This window comes from Zalophus californianus, chromosome 15 (genome assembly GCF_009762305.2).
Source record: "Zalophus californianus isolate mZalCal1 chromosome 15, mZalCal1.pri.v2, whole genome shotgun sequence".
NCBI classification, from domain to species: Eukaryota; Metazoa; Chordata; class Mammalia; order Carnivora; family Otariidae; genus Zalophus; species Zalophus californianus.
In genome coordinates this window covers 51,999,300-52,019,446 of record NC_045609.1, presented here as the reverse complement: position 1 = coordinate 52,019,446, position 20,147 = coordinate 51,999,300, and the positions used below count along the sequence as shown (strand labels likewise).

Here is a 20,147-nt window from a genome sequence, read left to right as displayed (position 1 = left end):
GTAAATTTTGGTGTATATTCCTTACCAAACTGCCCTCCAGAACTTTGATCCAGTTGCAACACCCACTAGCAAAATAATAAAGAGTGCTTGTTTTTTCATACTTTCTCAATATTGGCTTTTGTCTTTCTTAAAAATTGACAAATGCCCAAAAATCATTTAAAAATTTGCATCTCTCTGATTATTAGTGAAATCGCACATATTTCCAAGCGCTTATTGGATGTTCTTATTTCTTCTTTGTTTAATTGCTTCAGTATTTTTATTGGGATGGTTGTCTTTTTCTCATTGACCTGTAAGGGATCTGTGAATATTGAGATATTATTATTTGGACTTGGAGTTTGTCATTTGACTTTTAACTCTGCACAAAGTGATTTTTTATTTAATAATTTTTTATTGTTATGTTAATCACCATACATTACGTCATTAGTTTTTGATGTAGTGTTCCATGTTCATTGTTTGTGCATAACACCCAGTGCTCCACGCAGAACGTGCCCTCTTTAATACCCATCACCAGGCTAGCCCATCCCCCCACCCCCTCCCCTCTAGAACCCTCAGTTTGTTTTTCAGAGTCCATCGTCTCTCATGGTTCGTCTCCCCCTCTGACTTACTCCCCTTCATTCTTCCCTTCCTGCTATCTTCTTCTTTTTTTTTTCCTTAACATATATTGCATTATTTGTTTCAGAAGTACAGATCCGTGATTCATCAGTCTTGTACAATTCACAGTGCTCACCATAGCACATACCCTCCCCAATGTCTATCACCCAGCCACCCCCTCCCTCCCACCCCCCACCACTCAAGCAACCCTCATTTTGTTTCCTGAGATTAAGAATTCCTCGTATCAGTGAGGTCATATGATACATGTCTTTCTCTGACTGACTTATTTCACTCAGCATAACACCCTCCAGTTCCATCCACGTCGTTGCAAATGGCAAGATCTCATTCCTTTTGATGGCTGCATAATATTCCATTGTGTATATATACCACCTCTTCTTTATCCATTCATCTGTCGACGGACATCTTGGCTCTTTCCACAGTTTGGCTATTGTGGACATTGCTGCTATAAACATTGGGGTGCACGTACCCCTTCGGATCCCTACATTTGTATCTTTGGGGTAAATACGCAGTAGTGCAATTGCTAGATCATATGGTAGCTCTATTGTCAACTGTTTGAGGAACCTCCATACTGTTTTCCAGAGTGGGTTGCACCAGCTTGCATTCCCACCAACAGTGTAGGAGGGTTCCTCTTTCTCCACATCCCCACCAACATCTGTTGTTTCCTGACTTGTTAATTTTAGCCATTCTGACGGGTGTGAGGTGGTATCTCATGGAGGTTTTGATTTGGATTTCCCTGATGCCGAACGATGTTGAGCACTTTTTCATGTGTCTGTTGGCCATTTGGATGTCTTCTTTGGAAAAATGTCTGTTCATGTCTTCTGCCCATTTCTTGATTGGATTATTTGTTCTTTGGGTGTTGAGTTTGATAAGTTCTTTATAGATTTTGGATACTAGCCCTTTATCTGATATGTCATTTGCAAATATTTTCTCCCATTCTGTCGGTTGTCTTTTGGTTTTGTGGACTGTTTCTTTTGCTGTGCAAAAGCTTTTTATCTTGATGAAATTCCAATAGTTCATTTTTGCCCTGGCGTCCCTTGCCTTTGGCGATGTTTCTAGGAAGAAGGTGCTGTGGCTGAGGTCGAAGAGGTTGCTGCCTGTGTTCTCCTTTAGGATTTGGATGGACTCCTGTCTCACGTTTAGGTCTTTCAACCATTTGGAGTCTATTTTTGTGTGTGGTGTAAGGAAATGGTCCAGTTTCATTCTTCTGCACGTGGCTGTCCAATTTTCCCAACACCATTTGTTGAAGAGACTGTCTTTTTTCCATTGGACATTCTCTCCTGCTTTGTCAAAGATGAGTTGACCATAGAGTTGAGGGTCCATTTCTGGGCTCTCGATTCTGTTCCATTGATCTATGGGTCTGTTTTTGTGCCAGTACCATACTGTCTTGATGATGACAGCTTTGTAATAGAGCTGGAAGTCCGGAATTGTGATGCCGCCAGCTTTGGTTTTCTTTTTCAATATTCCTCTGGCGATTCGGGGTCTCTTCTGGTTCCATACAAATTTTAGGATTATTTGTTCCATTTCTTTGAAAAAGGTGGATGGTATTTTGATGGGGTTTGCATTGAATGTGTAGATTGCTCTAGGTAGCACTGACATCTTCACAATGTTTGTTCTTCCATTCCATGAGCAGGGAACGTTTTTGCATTTCTTTGTATCTTCTTCAATTTCTTTCATGAGTATTTTATAGTTTTCTGAGTGCAGATCCTTTGCCTCTTTGGTTAAATTTATTCCTAGGTATTTTATGGTTTTGGGTGCAATTGTAAATGGGATCGACTCCTTGATTTGTCTCTCTTCTGTCTTGTTGTTGGTGTATAGGAATGCCACTGATTTCTGTGCATTGATTTTATATCCTGCTACTTGACTGAATTGTATGAGTTCTAGCAGTTTTGGGGTGGAGTCTTTTGGGTTTTCCACATACAGTATCATATCATCTGCAAAGAGGGAGAGTTTGACTTCCTCTTTGCCGATTTGGATGCCTTTGATTTCTTTTTGTTGTCTGATTGCTGTGGCTAGGACTTCTAATACTATGTTGAATAGCAGTGGTGAGAGTGGACATCCCTGCCGCATTCCTGACCTTAGGGGAAAAGCTCTCAGCTTTCCCCCATTGAGAATGATATTCGCTGTAGGTTTTTCATAGATGGCTTTTATGATATTGAGGTATGTACCCTCTATGCCTATACTCTGAAGAGTTTTGATCAAGAAAGGATGCTGTACTTTGTCAAATGCTTTTTCTGCATCTATTGAGAGGATCCTATGATTTCTTGTTCTTTCTTTTGTTAATGTATTGTATCACGTTGGTTGATTTGCGGATGTTGAACCAGCCTTGCAGCCCAGGGATAAATCCCACTTGGTCATGGTGAATAATTCTTTTAATGTACTGTTGGATCCTATTGGCTAGTATTTTGGTGAGAATTTTGGCATCCATGTTCCTCAAGGATATTGGTCTGTAATTCTCCTTTTTGATGGGGTCTTTTCTCGTTTTGGGATCAAAGTAATGGTGGCCTCATAAAATGAGTTTGGAAGTTTTCCTTCCATTTCTATTTTTTGGAACAGTTTCAGGAGGATAGGTATTAATTCTTCTTTAATGTCTGATAGAATTCCCCTGGGAAGCCATCTGGCCCTGGGCTTTTGTTTGTTGGGAGATTTTTGATGACTGCTTCAATTTCCTTAGTGGTTATAGGTCTGTTCAGGTTTTCTATTTCTTCCTGGTTCAATTTTGGTAGTTGATACATCTCTAGCAATGCATCCATTTCTTCCAGGTTATCTAATTTGCTGGCATAGAGTTGCTCATAATATGTTCTTATAATTGTTTGTATTTCTTTGGTGTTGGTTGTGATCTTCCTCTTTCATTCATGATTTTGTTGATTTGGGTCATTTCTCTTTTCTTTTTGATCAGTCTGGCCAGGGGTTTATCAATCTTGTTAATTCTTTCAAAGAACCAGCTCCTAGTTTCGTTGATCTGTTCTACTGTTCTTTTGGTTTCTAGTTCATTGATTTCTGCTCTGATCTTTATTATTTCTCTTCTCCTGCTAGGTTTAGGCTTTCTTTGCTGTTCTTTCTCCAGCTCCTTTAGGTGTAGGGTTAGGTTGTGTATTTGAGACCTTTCTTGTTTCTTGAGAAAGGCTTGTATTCTTATATACTTTCCTCTCAGGACTGCCTTTGCTGTATCCCAAAGATTTTGAACAGTTGTGTTTTCATTTTCATTGGTTTCCATGAATTTTTTTAATTCTTCTTTAATTTCCTGGTTGACCCATTCATTCTTTAGTAGGATGCTCTTTAGCCTCCATGTATTTGAGTTCTTTCCAACTTTCGTCTTGTGATTGAGTTCTAGTTTCAAAGCATTGTGGTCTGAAAATATGCAGGGAATAATCTCAGTCTTTTGGTACCGGTTGAGACCTGATTTGTGACCTAGGATGTTATCAGTTCTGGAGAATGTTCCATGGGCACTACAGAAGAATCTGTATTCCGTTGCTTTGGGATGGAATGTTCTGAATATGTGTGTGAAGTCCATTTGTTCCAGTGTTTCATTTAAAGTCTTTATTTCCTTGTTGATCTTTTGCTTAGATGATCTGTCCATTTCAGTTAGGGGGGTGTTAACGTCCCCCACTATTATTGTATTGTTGTCAATGTGTTTCTTTGCTTTTGTTATTAATTGCCTTATATAATTGGCTGCTCCATGTTAGTGGCATAGATATTTACAACTGTTAGATCTTCTTGTTGGATAGACCCTTTAAGTAGGATATAGTGTCCTTCTTCATCTCTTATTACAGTCTTTGTTTTAAAATCTAATTTGTCTGATATCAGGATTGCCACCCCAGCTTTCTTTTGGTGTCTATTAGCATGGTAAATGGTTTTCCAACCCCTCACTTTCAATCCGGGGGTGTCTTTGGGTCTAAAATGAGTCTCTTGCAGACAGCATATGGATGGGTCTTGTTTTTTAATCCAGTCTGATAGCCTGTGTCTTTTGATTGGGGCATTTAGCCCATTTACATTCAGGGTAACTATTGAAAGGTATGAATTTAGTGCCATTGTATTGCCTGTAAGGTGACTGTTACTGTATATTGTCTGTGTTCCTTTCTGGTCTATGCTGCTTTTAGGCTCTCTTTTTGCTTAGAGGACCCCTTTCAATATTTCTTGGAGGGCCGGTTTCGTGTTTGCAAATTCCTTTAGTTTTTGTTTGTCCTGGAAGCTTTTTATCTCTCCTTCTATTTTCAATGATAGCCTAGCTGGATATAGTATTCTTGGCTGCATATTTTTCTCGTTTAGTGCTCTGAAGATATCATGCCAGTCCTTTCTGGCCTGCTAGGTCTCTGTGGATAGGTCTGTTGCCAATCTAATGTTTCTACCATTGTAGGTTACATATCTCTTTTCCCGAGCTGCTTTCAGGATTTTCTCTTTGTCTCTGAGACTCGTAAGTTTTACTATTAGCTGTTGGGGTATTGACCTATTTTTATTGATTTTGAGAGGGGTTCTCTGTACCTCCTGGATTTTGATGCCTGTTTCCTTCCCCACATTAGGGAAGTTCTCTGCTATAATTTGCTCCAATATCCCTTCTGCCCCTCTCTGTCTTTCTTCTTCTTCTGGGATCCCAATTTTTCTAATGTTGTTTTGTCTTATCATATCACTTATCTCTCGAATTCTGCCCTCATGATCCTGTAGTTGTTTATCTCTCTTTTCCTCAGCCTCTTTGTTTTCCATCATTTGGTCTTCTATATCGCTGATTCTTTCTTCTGCCTCATTTATCCTAGCAGTTAGTGCCCCCATTTAATTGCACCTCATTAATAGCCTTTTTGATTTCGACTTGGTTAGATTTTAGTTCTTTTATTTCTCCAGAAAGGGTCTCTCTAAAAACTTCCACACTTTTTTCAAGCCCAGCTAGTATCTTTAAAGTCATGATTCTGAACTCTAGGTCCGACATCGTACTAATGTCAGTATTAAGTAGGTTCCTGGCAGACGGTACTACCTCTTGTTCTTTTAGCTGAGGTGATTTTTTTCGTCTTGTCATTTTGTCCAGAGGAGAACAGATGAATGAGGGAACAGAATGCTAACAGGTTAAGAATGTCTCCAGCAAATATACTGTATACAAATCAGAAAAGACCTGAAACCAGGGGACAAGAAAGGGAAAGAAAGAAGAGAGAAAAAAAAGGAAAAAGAAAAAGATAAAAACAAACAAAAACAGAACAAAACAAAACAAAAAAACAGAACACGATCAAATATGATCAGACTAGTGCATAGATCAGTGTCACACACTAGCTTATGGGCATAATTTGGTCTGTTAGAAGAAAGTGCCTGCTAAAATTTTAAAGGAAGAAAGACTTATATATGTACAAAATAAGGGTTGATACAATGAAGGGATGGCAGATGACTGTAATGGTGAAAATTATAAAAGATTTTATAAAAGGAATTGATAAGATAAGTTGTTTTTAAAAAGAAAGAAGAAGATTTAAAAAGAAAAAGAAAAAAGAAAAAAAAAAAAGAAAAGGGAGAGAATGTGATCAGGCAGGAGAATAGAACAAAGCCATACACTAGTGATTTAGGGTATATTTTGATCTGTTAGAAGAAATTGTATCTGAAAATTTTAAAGAGAGAACAACTTATATATATATGCCAAAAATAAGGGTAACTACTATGAAGGGATAAAAATATGACTCTAAAAATGAAAAATAAAAAATATGTTTTTAAAAAAAGGGATTGATAAGATGTTGTTTGAAAAAGGGAAAAAGAAAAATTCAAAAAAAAACAGTTAAAAAAAATTAACTTTGAAAAACTAATGAATCATGGTAAAAAAGCCATGAATTCTATGTGCAGTATTCCCCTAGTGCTGGAATTCTCCCGTTCTCCTTGATCGGTAAACTTGGTCTTGGCTGGCTGTTGGTGCTGATCTTCTGGGGGAGGGGCCTGTTGCCGTGGTTCCCAAATGTCTTTGCCGGAGGCGGAATTGCCCGGCCCTTGTCGTCTGGGCTAAGCAAGCTGCTCCGGTTTGCTCTCAGGAGCTTTTGTTCCCTGCAAGCTCTCGGTACAGCTTTGGAGGATGACAGTGAAAATGGTGGCCTCCCAATCTCCGCCCGGAGGAGCTGAGAACTTGGGGCCCCGCTCCTCAGTGCGCCCCCAGAGAAAAGCAGTCACTCCCGTCTCTCCGGTCTCCGGCCGCACTCCGTGCTCACCCGGCCTGTGACCGAGCGTTTCTCTCTGGCTCCCGACCCCGTGTGGAGTCTCCAAACCCAGCAGATCCTTGCGGTGCGCTCCCACGCCGCTCCTCCCAGGGGAGGAAGGGGAATCTCCCCGGCTCTGCCGCTTATTGTGTCCCTGCTGGAGGAGCAGTGGCCCGACTGTCACCGATCACAGTTTATGGCAACCCCGAGCTGAGAGCCCGCGCCTCGGCTCTGTCTCTGCAGCTGGCTTCCCCACTCCGATACCTGGGAGCTCTGCCGCACTCAGGCACCCCCGGTCTTTCTGTGACCCCGAGGGTCCTGAGACCACACTGTCCTGCGAGGGTTCCACCCCCCGCTTAGCCACTGCAGCGACGTCCCTCAGCGGAGCCAACTTCTAAAAGGTCCGATTTTGTGCTCCGCGGCTCTATCACTTGCCAGAAGCGGCTGACGGAGGCCCCCTCCCCCGCCGTCTATCCTCCCGAATATCACCTCGGATTCACTTCTCCGCACGTCCTACCTTCCAGAAAGTGGTCGCTTTTCTGTTCAGAGAGTTGCTGCTGTTCTTTTCTTCGGTCTCCTGTTGAGTTCGTAGGTGTTCAGAATGGTTTGATCCCTATTCAGCTGAATTCCTGCGACCAGACGAAATCCAGGTCTCCTACTCCTCCACCATCTTGCTCCGCCCCCTGCACACAGTGATTTTTAATTTAAACTAAATGTCACTTGTTTTTGTGTATAAAATTTTTGTCAAAATTTAATCACTATGTCATTTTGTAGTTTTAAGCTTTTGTATCACAGTTAAGAATGAGCATTGTCCTTCCAAGATTGAAGAAATACTTTCCCGTATTTCCTCATAGTAGCCTTAGATTTTAACTTTTTTTACACGATAATCTTTGATCCATCTGGGATTTATTTTTGAATAAGGAGAAACATAAGCCAGTTTTATTTTTACTTACCCCAATTGCTAGCCAGTTGTCAGACTTCAAGAATACATATACCATTTTACTACTGATTTAAAGTGACTCATTTTCTTATATTATTCCCTTATATATTTGAATCTGTTTCTGCGCTGTGTTCTATTCAATTGACCTATTTCTGAGTCATTATTACTGAGTTTTTGTTTCTGTGGCTTTATACTATTTTTTTTAAATAGAATAAGTATCTCTTCAATTTTCTTCTTTTTCAGATTTTCTGCTTTTTCCGTATTTACTTGATGAACTAAAAATCATTTGATCAAATGAAGAAAAGTCCTGCTGGAATTTTCCAGTAGAGTTGTGTATTAGTTTTAGATTAATTGAGGGGAAATTGGCACTTTTATAACACTGGGTTGTATTTTTTAAAAATTCCCTATGGATTCAAGCATTCTTTTAGTTCTTTCAGTAGGCCCTGGCATTTAAAACATGTTCTTCATGTAGGCCCTGACATTTAAAACATTTATCTAGATATTTTAATTCCTTGATTGTTGCTGTGAATAGAGTTACTTCCTTTCATAATATTTCTAATTGTTAATTGATTTTTAAAAATCTGTTGACTTTTGTTTATTTTTTTATTTCCAGACACTTTGATGAACGCTCATGCATTTTTAAAAATCATCTTTCGATTGATTTTAGCCTTCAAAGGTCTCACCAGGTGGTACCCAGGAAACTACAAAAGTAACTCTACTTGCCTTACTGTAGGACGTGACTTGATGCAACTAGATAATGGAGTCTAAAATAGGAGTTTATGGAATATAATTTATACATTCAGGAAGGATCAAATACGGGCCGACCCACATCACTGAAATGCAATATAAGTCAGTCTAAGTATATTAGAATATGAAAAAGCATGCTGCGCTCATGAGATTATTTAATATTGTGAGATGTCCTTGGGTACTCAATTAATCTCTCAGGGTTAATCTTTGTGAATTCCATATTATTTATGGGAGCAGAAGAGAGGCTGGATTTAATTAAGCCTGAAGATGGAATTCCCTGTTTGAGTAAAGAGTATGTGAAGGATGGAAGGGAAAACTGAACGGATTTCCTCAAGAACAGTTTATGAGGTTGTGAATTCCAGGCTTGCTAATTTTTTTGTATAACCCCACAATTAAAATATAACTTTTCTCATCCACAGTGATTCTCCTTCCTCCTTCCAGTAAACACCAATTGCCCTAAGGACCCACATCCCGATCCCCGCCACCCCCCCCCCCGTAAGTAGGTGTAAGATGGTCTCACAATGCCATCTGGTGGCCACCTGGGGAACTGTAGGAACTGGTCTCTGTTAGACCTCCTGCCTTGGTTGATATCCAGGAAGCTAGATCCAGGCTTGGGAACAAACAGCTTGTGCCTGTGGCTACAGGCAGAGAGAAGATAATCAAAATCCAAGTCCTGGCAAAGGCTTGCTGGGGGGAGCTGGGAAACAAAGAAGGAGCCAAAAGGCTATGTCCATCCACAGGAATTGATAGAGAGCAAATACGAGATCTGAAAAGAGAGGTCTGCAAAGCAGTTCCAGCAGGAAAAGCCTGAACCAAAGCAAAAAAAAAAAAAAAGGACTATCTCAGGGCAGGGATCAAATTAACCGTATGCTTCCAGTCAGTTCCAACACCTTGCTTTAGGGATTTCCTCATGTACCGGTTTGTGCGTGTGTGTGTGTTTTAATTTTCTTAAAAATTTTCCCACAACACAAAACTCAGATAATTTTAGATAATTCCCAAACAGCAAAGTCTACTCTGCATTTCCCTTCCTTGCTCCCTCTTTCCTCCCTCCTTTGCTCTTTCCCCTTCCTCTTCAGCTCTAATTCTTGTGTTCTCAGGAGAACCGCCCTCTTTCTCATCCTTCATTCTGTTTGGGAGCCCAACCTTCATCCTAGTTATAGCTGATAAACCTAGGGAGAGTGCTTGTGAGTCAGCTTGATCGAGGAAGGGGATCTAGAGGTTGTGAAATGAGCCCGCGCCACCGACACCTGAATCCTGGGAAAGAAGCGGGAGCCCCTTCCAGGCTAGCACAAGCCGTAGTCCTCCCGCTCCACCCAACATGATTACCCCAAGCACCTGGCTTCAGGATTTGTGTCTCTTTTATTCATTGCCACATCTGCAACTTTTAAAACAGCACCTGGCATACGGAAGGAGCTCAATTAATATTTGTTGAAGGAATGAATAAATCTTCTCAGTGAATAAGCAAATGTGGCTGATTCCTTTTTGCTAATATTTCAATTTTGCCTTGTTGTAAGTGCTGCAGTGATGCTAATTTTCATGGGGAAAGTATGATTTTTTGACTTTTGCGGGATAATTTAAGCAAAACATCTGAGGCTATTTCTAGCACCAAATAATTATTTTTAAAGTTCCAACCCACCAGCTGAGACACTTCCAGAAAATAACCTGTTGGTAATTTGGGGGCTCTCTACCTTTCCTTTTCCTGTGTTAAGACTGTATCTTTTATGTACATCCATGAAATGAAAAAAGCAACAAAATGACCAGCTTTTACCTGTCTTGGCTTCTTACGGGCTCTTTGCATTCTCCCCAAAATAGAAGCTAAGACCATTAATACACAGAGAAAAAAACAGATTTGGAAAGCTGAAAACATTAAACATTTAGCAAAAACATCTTGCTGTGCATGTTTTCTGTTTGCTGAGTCTCTTCTGCATTGGAAATCCTTGATAAGAGAGGCGGAGAAATATTTATTCTCTATGTAGAACTAAGCACAGAAAAAACATTGGCTTTACCTCCTATTTTTCAGAATTGTGCCCCTTTTTTGTGATCCTTCTCAGGAGAGGAGAGACGAGGTAGGCTGTTTTTATTTTATAGATTCTTCCGACATTACTCTTGTGTGAGAATTTTCTGGGCATAACAACAACAAAAAAAGATTACTTGCTACTTTCCATTCCAGAGCCCTAGGATTTCCTTAATATCTCACAAATGTCTGTGATCTTAAAGAAATGCTCTTGCTACCGTGCAAAGGGGAAGTTAAAATGAATTGAAAGCCTGTCTGAATTAAGACAGCCTGGGAGATCAGTGGGTGTATAATATCAGAGCGTGGTAGACCTTGGTTAATTTGTGAGGATGTGTCACCACATCCCGTGTCAGGCTTGACATTTTGTTCCTGGCTGATTTCCGTGGCAGTGGTCATGGGGGGGAGGGGGAGGGCGGATGTTTAACCTTTGGTTCACTGCATGGAATCGGAGAGGCTGCGAGGTTCAAGAAGAGCATGGCCTGGCATTACAGACAGAGGGCTCCGAGGCCAAACACCGGCAGTCCCTCTAGCTAAGTGTATGACCTGGACAGAAGTAGGTAACATCCCAGAGCCTTAGTTTACCTCTCTGTAAAATGGGCACTATGAGGCCTCCCTAGAAGGGCTGTCCTGAGGAATGGAGCTGCTGGGTGGAAAGCTGGCTGCTCAGGAGTGATCACAGAGTCACATGCCCGCTTTCCATTTGACCCCTAGGTACCTTGGGATCACAAGGCCGCTCACGTACCCTGTGAGGCAGAACGGGAAGTGCATGGCGAAAATGATTCTCTCCGTCTGGCTGCTTTCGGCCTCCATCACCTTACCCCCACTCTTCGGGTGGGCTCAGAATGTGAACGACGACAAGGTGTGCTTGATCAGCCAGGATTTCGGCTACACCATCTACTCCACGGCGGTGGCGTTTTATATCCCCATGTCCGTCATGCTGTTCATGTACTACCAGATCTACAAGGCCGCCAGGAGGAGCGCCGCCAAGCACAAGTTCCCCGGCTTCCCCCGGCCCGAGGAGCCGGACAGCATCATCTCCCTGAACGGCATGGTGAAGCTCCAGAAGGAGGTGGAGGAGTGTGCCAACCTTTCGAGATTCCTCAAACACGAAAGGAAAAACATCTCCATCTTTAAGCGGGAGCAGAAAGCAGCCACCACCTTGGGGATCATAGTCGGGGCCTTCACCGTGTGCTGGCTGCCCTTTTTCCTCCTCTCCACGGCCAGACCCTTCATCTGCGGCACGGCCTGCAGCTGCATCCCGCTGTGGGTGGAGAGGACATTTCTGTGGCTGGGCTATGCAAACTCTCTCATTAACCCTTTTATATATGCCTTCTTCAACCGGGACCTGAGGACCACCTACCGCAGCCTGCTCCAGTGCCAGTACCGGAACATCAACCGCAAGCTGTCGGCTGCAGGCATGCACGAGGCCCTGAAGCTCGCCGAGAGGCCCGAGAGACCCGAGTTTGTGCTGTAAGGTCACCTATCACTATTTTCCTTTTATCCCCAACCCCCACCCCGCCCTTGCTATGGAACCTCTCGGAGCGTATCCCAGAGGGCTTCCTAAATCCGTAGCCAGCTTATTTTCTACTAAGCAGAACAGATTCGAGTTCAGGATACTCTAGACTCCAGTCCTCCAGCCAACAGAGTTCCCAAAGCCAAAGTCAGGCACCTACCGGGCCTGGAAGACAGGACTGATGTGTTGAGGAATTGCAGTTGGTGTGATGCATAAAGGAAGGTGGTGGTTCCCATCCGTTTCCCGTAAACAGCATCCAAGTCATGTCCCCTAACTTGTCCCATTCTTGTAACATTGTTATTTTCGTTGCTATTAACTCTTATATCCAGTGAAGCTTTTTTGATGCCCTCATCCTTTGCTGATAAAGTCATTTGAGGAAGGGAGCAGATTCACACGGGCTTAAAGCAAGCAGCCTGAGACAAAGGAGAGTGGCTAGCATGGGGACGTGCCAGGATGAAGCAGGTGTTGAAAGCTGCAGAGCTTTGAGGAAGCGCTGCCCACCTTCGGAGGAGAGAACCCCTAGTTGCTGAGTCTGTCTGGGAGGCCTCTGCATTTCCCGGAAGCAGTTGCAGTAGGTGCTGGGATCTGAGGGCCAGTGGTGGTAAGGAACGTGGGTTTCACATGCAACCCACTTGCTAGTGAGTTTGGCATGGTAAAGATGGGGATGATAGAGTAATTAGGGTTGTCAGCATGTCGCACCCCGGTTTTGCTTTAAATCTGAGGCAGAGGCAACATCTTCCTGTTTGAAAGCTGTTTGAGGGCAGAGAAACTGGAAGGAGAAGATGGAAGGTGCTGGTGGGAGAGGGGGAGGCACTCCTCTTCACTGGACCCGGTGGGAGGGAGCAGCCAGAGAACCGTGGGCTGCCTGTCAGCCAACTTGTCCGGGCCCTTCATTTGACAGAAGAGGTAACAGACCTGGGGACTAAGGCGGCCCCCAGTGAGCTAGTGCACCCCTAGATCTAGCTCCCACCTCACCTGAATTTTACTTCTATAAATTCTTTATATATTAGATTCCTTTATGGGTAACAACGGTGTCAAAGGACACCTTCCTGCTTCCAGTTGTCCCAGAAGAACAGCCCTGCTCCAGGCAGACACCAAAGTGTCCTCACGGATCACAATAGACTCCAGAGGCTCCAAACCTAGGATACCCACCAGATGACTCCGAAAACCTCTAGGAACTCAGCGTATTCTCTAACTTCACCAACATAGCATCCAAGGATATTTGCCTCTGGGTCTTTAGCTAGTATGGAGGCTTAGGGTATTGTCTTCCTGTTAGTTTAAGATAGGAGTCAGCAAACCTTTACTCTGAAGGGCCAGACAGTAAGTGTGTTTTGCTAAGTAGGCTTTGCTAGCCATAGGTCTCTTGAAACTACTCATCTCTGCCTTTGCAGTAAGAAAGCAATCATCGACACAAGTAAGCAAATGAGCATGGTCATGCACCAGTAAGACTTTATTTACAAAAACAAGCTGCCAGTTGAATTTGGCCCACAGGTCATAGTTTGCTGACCCTTGGTCTAAGAAAATGACTGTCCTCTCATTACATCTCACGCTGTTTCATTTATAATTATTGATTTTATTTATAATTAGCATACAAAATCATTTGGAATGATTGGCCTAAATCTCCATTAACTTCAGGAAATTTCCAGTGAGAGAATTGGAATAACTGCTGTTTTAAAAACTCGATACCAGGCAGCTTTCTAGTCACTTTCAATGTGGGAAGACTTCTTTTGAAATTCTTGCTTGTAAGTGTGCCACGCATTGAGAAGGATGCAGAAAATACATGATGTCTTTCCTGTCCCACATGTATTTCTGTTGGACAGTCTGAAGGTAGACACACACATATGCACAGTCACCCTTTTCATAATGAGATCAAAGGAAAGGTGGAAAAAGGAAAAGGAAAAATCGGATTCAAAGCAGAGGAAAACAACTCAGAGCTTACCCTAAGCCTGATCAGGGACGACCTTGGAGGTTATGGGCTCTAGTACATCTCTGAAAGTAGTCAAGCATTCGTAGCTAAAGGAGAGTTAGAAACGGCATCCGTGTAAAGGCACCAGTGTGGGGCCTTCTGCAAAGGACAGTCAGGCTGGCGCTAAGCTCTGGTGTGGGGCAAGCTATGGAGATCACAATGCAAAGGTAGAACGAGATCAAATTGTAAAGCCTCCCCCATTCCAGCCCCAGGAATTTGGGATTTTAGTGTAGACAAGTGGTTCTCAACCAGAGTTGGTTTTTTCCCCCAGGGGACATTTGACAGTGTCTAGAGACATGTTTGGTTGTCACAGCTGGGGGAGGGGAGGACCTACTGGCATCCAGTGGACGCTGCTCAACGTCCCATAATGCAGGGGCAGCCTCCCCCCACAACAAAGAATTACCCCACCCCAAATTCTATAATGCTGAAGTTGCAAAACCCTAAAACCCTAATGTGGACAGAAGAGAGCCATTGACTGGATCTCTGCAAGTAGGAGAATGGGAATCATCAAAGTGACAGAGACGGATCCAGGGGCACCAGGTGAGATGAATCAGAAGGCAGATGCTGGAGGTAAAGTCTCTTCAGTGGCTGGTTTTCTCCAGAAACATTTGAGGCCTGCTATGTACAAGGCATGACACCAGGCATGTTGAGGGGTAGAAAGATGAATAGGTGACTGTCCTTGCTTCTGGAAGCTCACAGTCCCAGTGGGCTGGGGTGGGGAAAGATGTGGCGGTCATGGTTAGTGAAAGACTAGTAATCCGAATATCCTGTACTTGCATTCCAGTACATACCAGCTGGATGACCCGAACAACTCCCCACTCTACTGGAGGCTCTGGAAGAATGACTGGTGTCTAATCCAGAGCTCACAGCAAACTTCTCAGCATCCTTTGTCCCCCCGACCTGTCTCTCCAGCGCCTACACTTCTTGGCCAGCCTACAGACGCGAGGTTCCTCCCTCCAGTCTCTCCAGCCCTTTCCTCCCTCTCTGGCTGCTTGGGTTCTAATCTCGTTCACTTACGCCCCTAACTCTGCCTTCTTGGCTCTATTTTTCCCTCCTACATGATAGTTTTCTTTCTTTTCCATGTAAATGCTCTACTAGACCGTGTATTGCTACTTCCAAATATCCACCCATTTCTTCCCATTTTCTTGATCAGCATAGTGAGAGACTCAGGAGTCCAACAGGCACTTGGGTAGGCAGTAGATGGAGAGAAAAGACTATGTATGCCCACCTGGTAATTTTAATTCAGTTCTAATTTATAACCTCTTTCACCTTTTCACAAGTATCCACATCTGGTAATACAAAACCAAGTGTGATAACGTGATACAAGCAGGGATTCTTGTGCTTTTCTTTTTAATTTGACAACCTCATTTATCGAGTTGCTTTTGATTGCCATGAATTGTTTTTAAGTGTCACATTGTGATTTTTGTTCTTTGACACTGTTATTGTGAGCAATATAGAAAAGCAGTTTTGGGGGCGCCTGGGTGGCTCAGTCGGTTAGGCATCTGCCTTCAGCTCAGGTCATGATCCTGGGGTCCTGGGATCGAACCTCGCGTCGGGCTCCCTGCTCAGTGGGAAGTCTGCTTCTCCCTCTGCCACTGCCCCTCTCCCCGCTCGTTCTCTCTGTCTCTCAAATAAATAAATAAAATCTTGTAAAAAAGAAAAAAAGAGAAGCCGTTTTTAAAATACTTCCATATAAAAGAATTTCATGAAATTGTTTTGAAGTAGCTCTCCCTTCACCTCTCCCTTCTTCTCCTTGGTGATCATATTGCCATTCTCTTCACAAAGCCTCTCATAATCCCGGCTGATTGCAGTGGTGAGTGGTAGCAGAGTGACCTTGGGTTCCTTTTATGAGTTCTGTCAATCTGCTGCTCCAGGCTTTGGGCTGAAGCTTTGGAGCTCAGGGTGATTCTACCTTTTCTTTATGGAAACCAGTGGTTAAAAAAAAAAAAAACAAAACAAAAATTAAAAGGAAATGGGTCTTAGTGGAAACTGGGAGGAAGCACCAAGGCCCTGAAGCTCTGGGTCTCTGTGCTGGGATGTTGCCTTAAAGGCAGAAACAAGTAACATGTTTGGTATTTCATGGATTCCTCTCCCCGCCCCCCTCCCCAATAATATTTTCCTCATCATTAACTAGATGTAATTCAACTCTTTGTTTTTATTAAATCATCAATTAGTAATAATTACAGCTTGTTTGCTTTGCCATTGCCTGCATTCTAACTTTGTAATATCTCTTTAAAATAGGCAGGCAATTGACCTCTCTTGTTTTTTCGAACATATTTTTTTTTTTTGTTTTCTGAGCAGATACACATAACACCAAATAAAATCAAGCATTAACAGGGGCGCCTGGGTGGCTCAGTCAATTAAGCGTCTGCCTTCGGCTCAGGTCATGATCTCAGGGTCCTGGGATGGAGCCCTGTGTCCGGCTCCCTGCTCAGGTTTGAGTCTGCTGGAGATTCTCTCTCTCTCTCTCCCTCTCCCTCTGCCCCTCCCCCTGCTGGTGCTCATGCACTCTCTCTATCTCAAATAAATAAATAAAATCTTTTAAAATAAAAATCAAGCAGTGCAGATAGGTATATGAGAAAAATAAGGCTTGGGGGAATGTCTTAGGAAAAAAACTATCCATGGTGCAAATCAGAAAGAAGGTGATATTTGGAGTGGGCCTTGAATTTAACAAGGAGGGATGGCAGGGGCGGAAGTGGAGTTGGGCCTCCTCAGAGCAGCTGGGACAGCATGGACAGAGGGGCGCAGATGCGGTTGGAGGCAGATAAGGAAGCTGGGGCAGGTCTTCAGCAGTGCCTGGAAGCTGGGTTGAGTAGAGTCAGTGCAGAGGGCCAGGTGGGTGGTGTGGGTTGGGGGTTGGGGGAGAGATGAAGCGTTTTGAGTAGGAGTGAGACCAGGGCAGTGGTGTAGACGGGTTCACAATGAGAGAAAGGAGATGGGTTAAGAGACCAATAGGAAGATGAGGTCTCCTGCCGTGAGGGCCCACATGAGGAGGGTGGCATTGAGGGCAGGAAAGAGCCAACGATGTCTGAACATTTGGTAGTGTACTCGCAGGTGGGTGGTGAAGGCAGGGGGGCCAGGGAGGGGTTCAGTCCATTCCATGAACCAATGTGAACAGAGCAGTGCTGAGCTGCAGAGAAGAGCAGTGTCTCCTCTGTGCTGAGACAGTTGGAGACCCCAGGCTAAGAATAGGTGGGGAGCATCATCAGAGACACAGCTGTTTCCGGTGCCCACTCCCACAAACACAGGAGCCTGGAGCTGTGGGTTTGAGCCGCAGTGTGGTGCTTCGCTTTAGGCACCATCCTGTGAGGTGACAGACAAAGCAAGAGATGGTGTCTTATGGAAAAACTGATCCTGGTACCGGGAAAACCCCTCTATCCAGTCTTGAGAGCCAAGTGAGAGTAGGACTGTTGTTGGGATGGGGAAGCAGAGCCTGGGGGTGCGGGTGCCAGGCCCTGGAACCTCAACAGACCTAGGTCTCAAGCTCGTGGATAGTGTTTGGTAAGTGGAGTCCTGTGAAGGTGCAGTTAGGGGACTGGATCTGGAGGGAATGTGGCTCTAAACCAAGGAGAAAGAGACTTTCCCTCAACTGTTGGCCAAGAGTTCTCCATGACTCATGTCGCTTCTGAGTGTGGGAGGGAAGGAAGGGAGGGAGATGGGGTTTTCTGGTCTTTGTACACATGTCTTTCTATGATGCACCCTCCTAGGCTTGAAGGGAAGAACACTTCTCATGAGTAGTCATCGGTATTCTTTTCGTGTGGGGCAAGTGCAGCAGTATTTTGCAAGGATTTTTGAGCGTGGAGCCATTTTTGGCTACAAGTGAATTTCTAAATGGGTCAGCTGGGGCTGATTTGCAAATATATTGAGGCCCAGGCAACTTAGAGACATGATAAAATTTATGAAAAGAGCCATAGCACTCTTTCTTTCCTTTTAGAGAGCTCACATAACCCCTTAGAAGCCACAAATGATTCAAGTGACTGAATTCTGTAAAAATTAAATCCACCCACCACGAAATGAAAACTCACATTTACGGTCCTGCCAAATCATTTTCTTGTCTTCTCTCTCTCTCCCTTTCTTTCTCTCTCTCTCTCTCTCTTTATAGACAGAACTCTGACTACTGTAGAAAAAAAAGTCATGATTCATGATCAAAAGTGGAATAATGGAAACGAAATCAACAAGGCAAGACAGAGGTGGCAACAGAACTCAACCATTTGCTGAGGCCACAGAATGGAGTGCGGCTTGTCCTTTCCTGGGGTGGCTGAGACGTGACAAGCAGGGTTATCTGTTGTACAAATCATATTGTGAGGGAGATGGTGACCTCTCATCTTTTTCTGTGGATCAGTGCTGTTGTGTGCCAGGGAAAATAGTTTTCCATTTAAGACAGCCAGATCAGCTCAGCAGTGCGCACACAGACAGAACTGAGTCCCAGAAAGGAAACCGTTTCTGGTGCTTTGTGTACGTCCAAGCCCCTACAAATGGAAGAAAGTTCCAATGCACACTTCCCATGCTTCCAAGTCTAGGCGTTGTGGTGAATATTCAGGAATCATTCACAAGATGGAATGTATTTTGTGGCAGGACAGAAGGGTGTTTTTCCAAGCAAACTGTGGTTAAGCGTAGTGTTGAATATGTTGCATGTCCGTGTTAGAAAACAGAATCCCGTCATCAGCTAATACAAATGATGTCCCAGAGCAATGTCTGGTTAAAGCTTCTGTCAAATAGTTTTGCTTCTTTGCAGGGTCCCTGTGACTTCCCCACCAATGTACTTATCTTTGTGAACTCATGTATTGTTATGGTATAACTCAGGAACAGATCTCAGGATGGAGAGAAACATAAAACCTGAATAAAGCTTTTTCTTGCACTCACACTTCTTCTGAAGGGTCCTGAGAGATGAGGGGTGTTCCTTCGGTGAGGCTTTGTACCTGGATGAAGAGCGAGCGCCACCGAACTGGGCTGTATACCAGCATGGTTGTGGGCACAGAACTTTTGGCATGATGATCATGTTCACACAGATGCAGTGGGCTCCTGGGCTGGGTGATAACCGTGTGTCTTTGGGGAGGAAGTGTGGAAATAAGGGGGTTTCCATGGAAGGTTGTGATGCTTTCAGAGACAGAGCATCAACATGTTAATTCTTGGGCAGTGTTGTATTGAAGGGAATTGTGTGACTCGGGGGTCACCTGGGCTGCTACTGGGAAACACTCAGAACACTGTTCTCTTCCTTCAGGAGGATTTGTTTTTGTGTTCTCTGTAACCTAAATCAAATGTGTGCCTGACCGATTCCGTTCTTCTTCCCTCTCCTTCCCCAAAGTAGTAGATGATAGGGCAGGTAAGGAACCAGAAGAGGCCCCTTTGCAGATAGTATTTTTCATTTTTAAGGTACAAGGAATATGTAATGAGACAGGAAGATGGTGGATTGGAAGAGTACCTCCAAGGGGAGAAAGTGAACGCAAAGCTTTGTTTGATAAAAGAGAACTGACAGAGAAAATTATTTTCCTATAAGAAATGTAGCTGTTCTCTTCCAGGAGAATGTGGAATTCCAACGTGGGTTATGGATTTCTTCTGCTTTCACTGACCTTGCATCTCACCAGACACAGGAACGGTCTGGAGGGGAGGTGGGCGCTGTCCTCTGAGACAAAGCTTGTACAAATTCCTGAACCATGGATTGGCTGAAGTGACTGTATATACTTATATTCATAATTTAAATGATTAATTCTGGTCAGATAAATGTTGTTACATTTGAAAAATGTTTTATTACATTACATCAAATAAAGTTTATTTGTAGCTGTAATAAAGCAACTTAAGTAATGATTTTTAATTGAAGGTCTGCTGTCATGAATATTGCTCTACATAGAATAGCAGAAGGCCACTTTTTGTATGTTTTGCTAAAATCCTAACAGGTAGTTAAGACCATCTATAATTCACTGCATTTCACTGTGAGGATTTATCCAGCTCATAACTTTTTTTTTTTTTAAGAATGATTGTGCATTCCTTGACTTGATTAGTAGGCATTTATTGGGCTTCTGCCACATTCAGCACTGTGGACATCGAGGGAACAAAGATGGGTAAAGCAAGTCCTTACTTTGAAGAAGTGTGCCATCAGAGAGAAGGCAGACATTTCTCAGAAATGCTCGCCATATCATACAGTGAAGGCTGCGGCAGCGTGTAGGGAATGTCCTGTGTCTTTCCCATAGTAGAAGGCAAGGTGT

General features: G+C 43.4%; 1 protein-coding gene across 4 annotated transcripts in view; it reads left to right on the top strand.

The window, feature by feature from the left end:
- HTR7 (5-hydroxytryptamine receptor 7) overlaps positions 1–19,738 on the top strand; it is a 79,838-nt gene extending 60,100 nt beyond the window's left edge. The window contains exons 2-3 of one of the 4 annotated variants that reach the window (XM_027597031.2): positions 11,177–11,935; positions 18,047–19,738. In XM_027597031.2, the coding sequence (XP_027452832.1) occupies positions 11,177–11,935; positions 18,047–18,089 (802 nt within the window). In that variant the 3' untranslated portion in view covers positions 18,090–19,738. Of the gene's footprint in view, positions 1–11,176; positions 11,941–14,728; positions 15,527–18,046 lie in introns of those variants that run through there. The other 3 variants (XM_027597033.2, XM_027597030.2, XM_027597032.2) reach the window with 3 other exon arrangements.
- Positions 19,739–20,147: the final 409 nt, after the last annotated feature.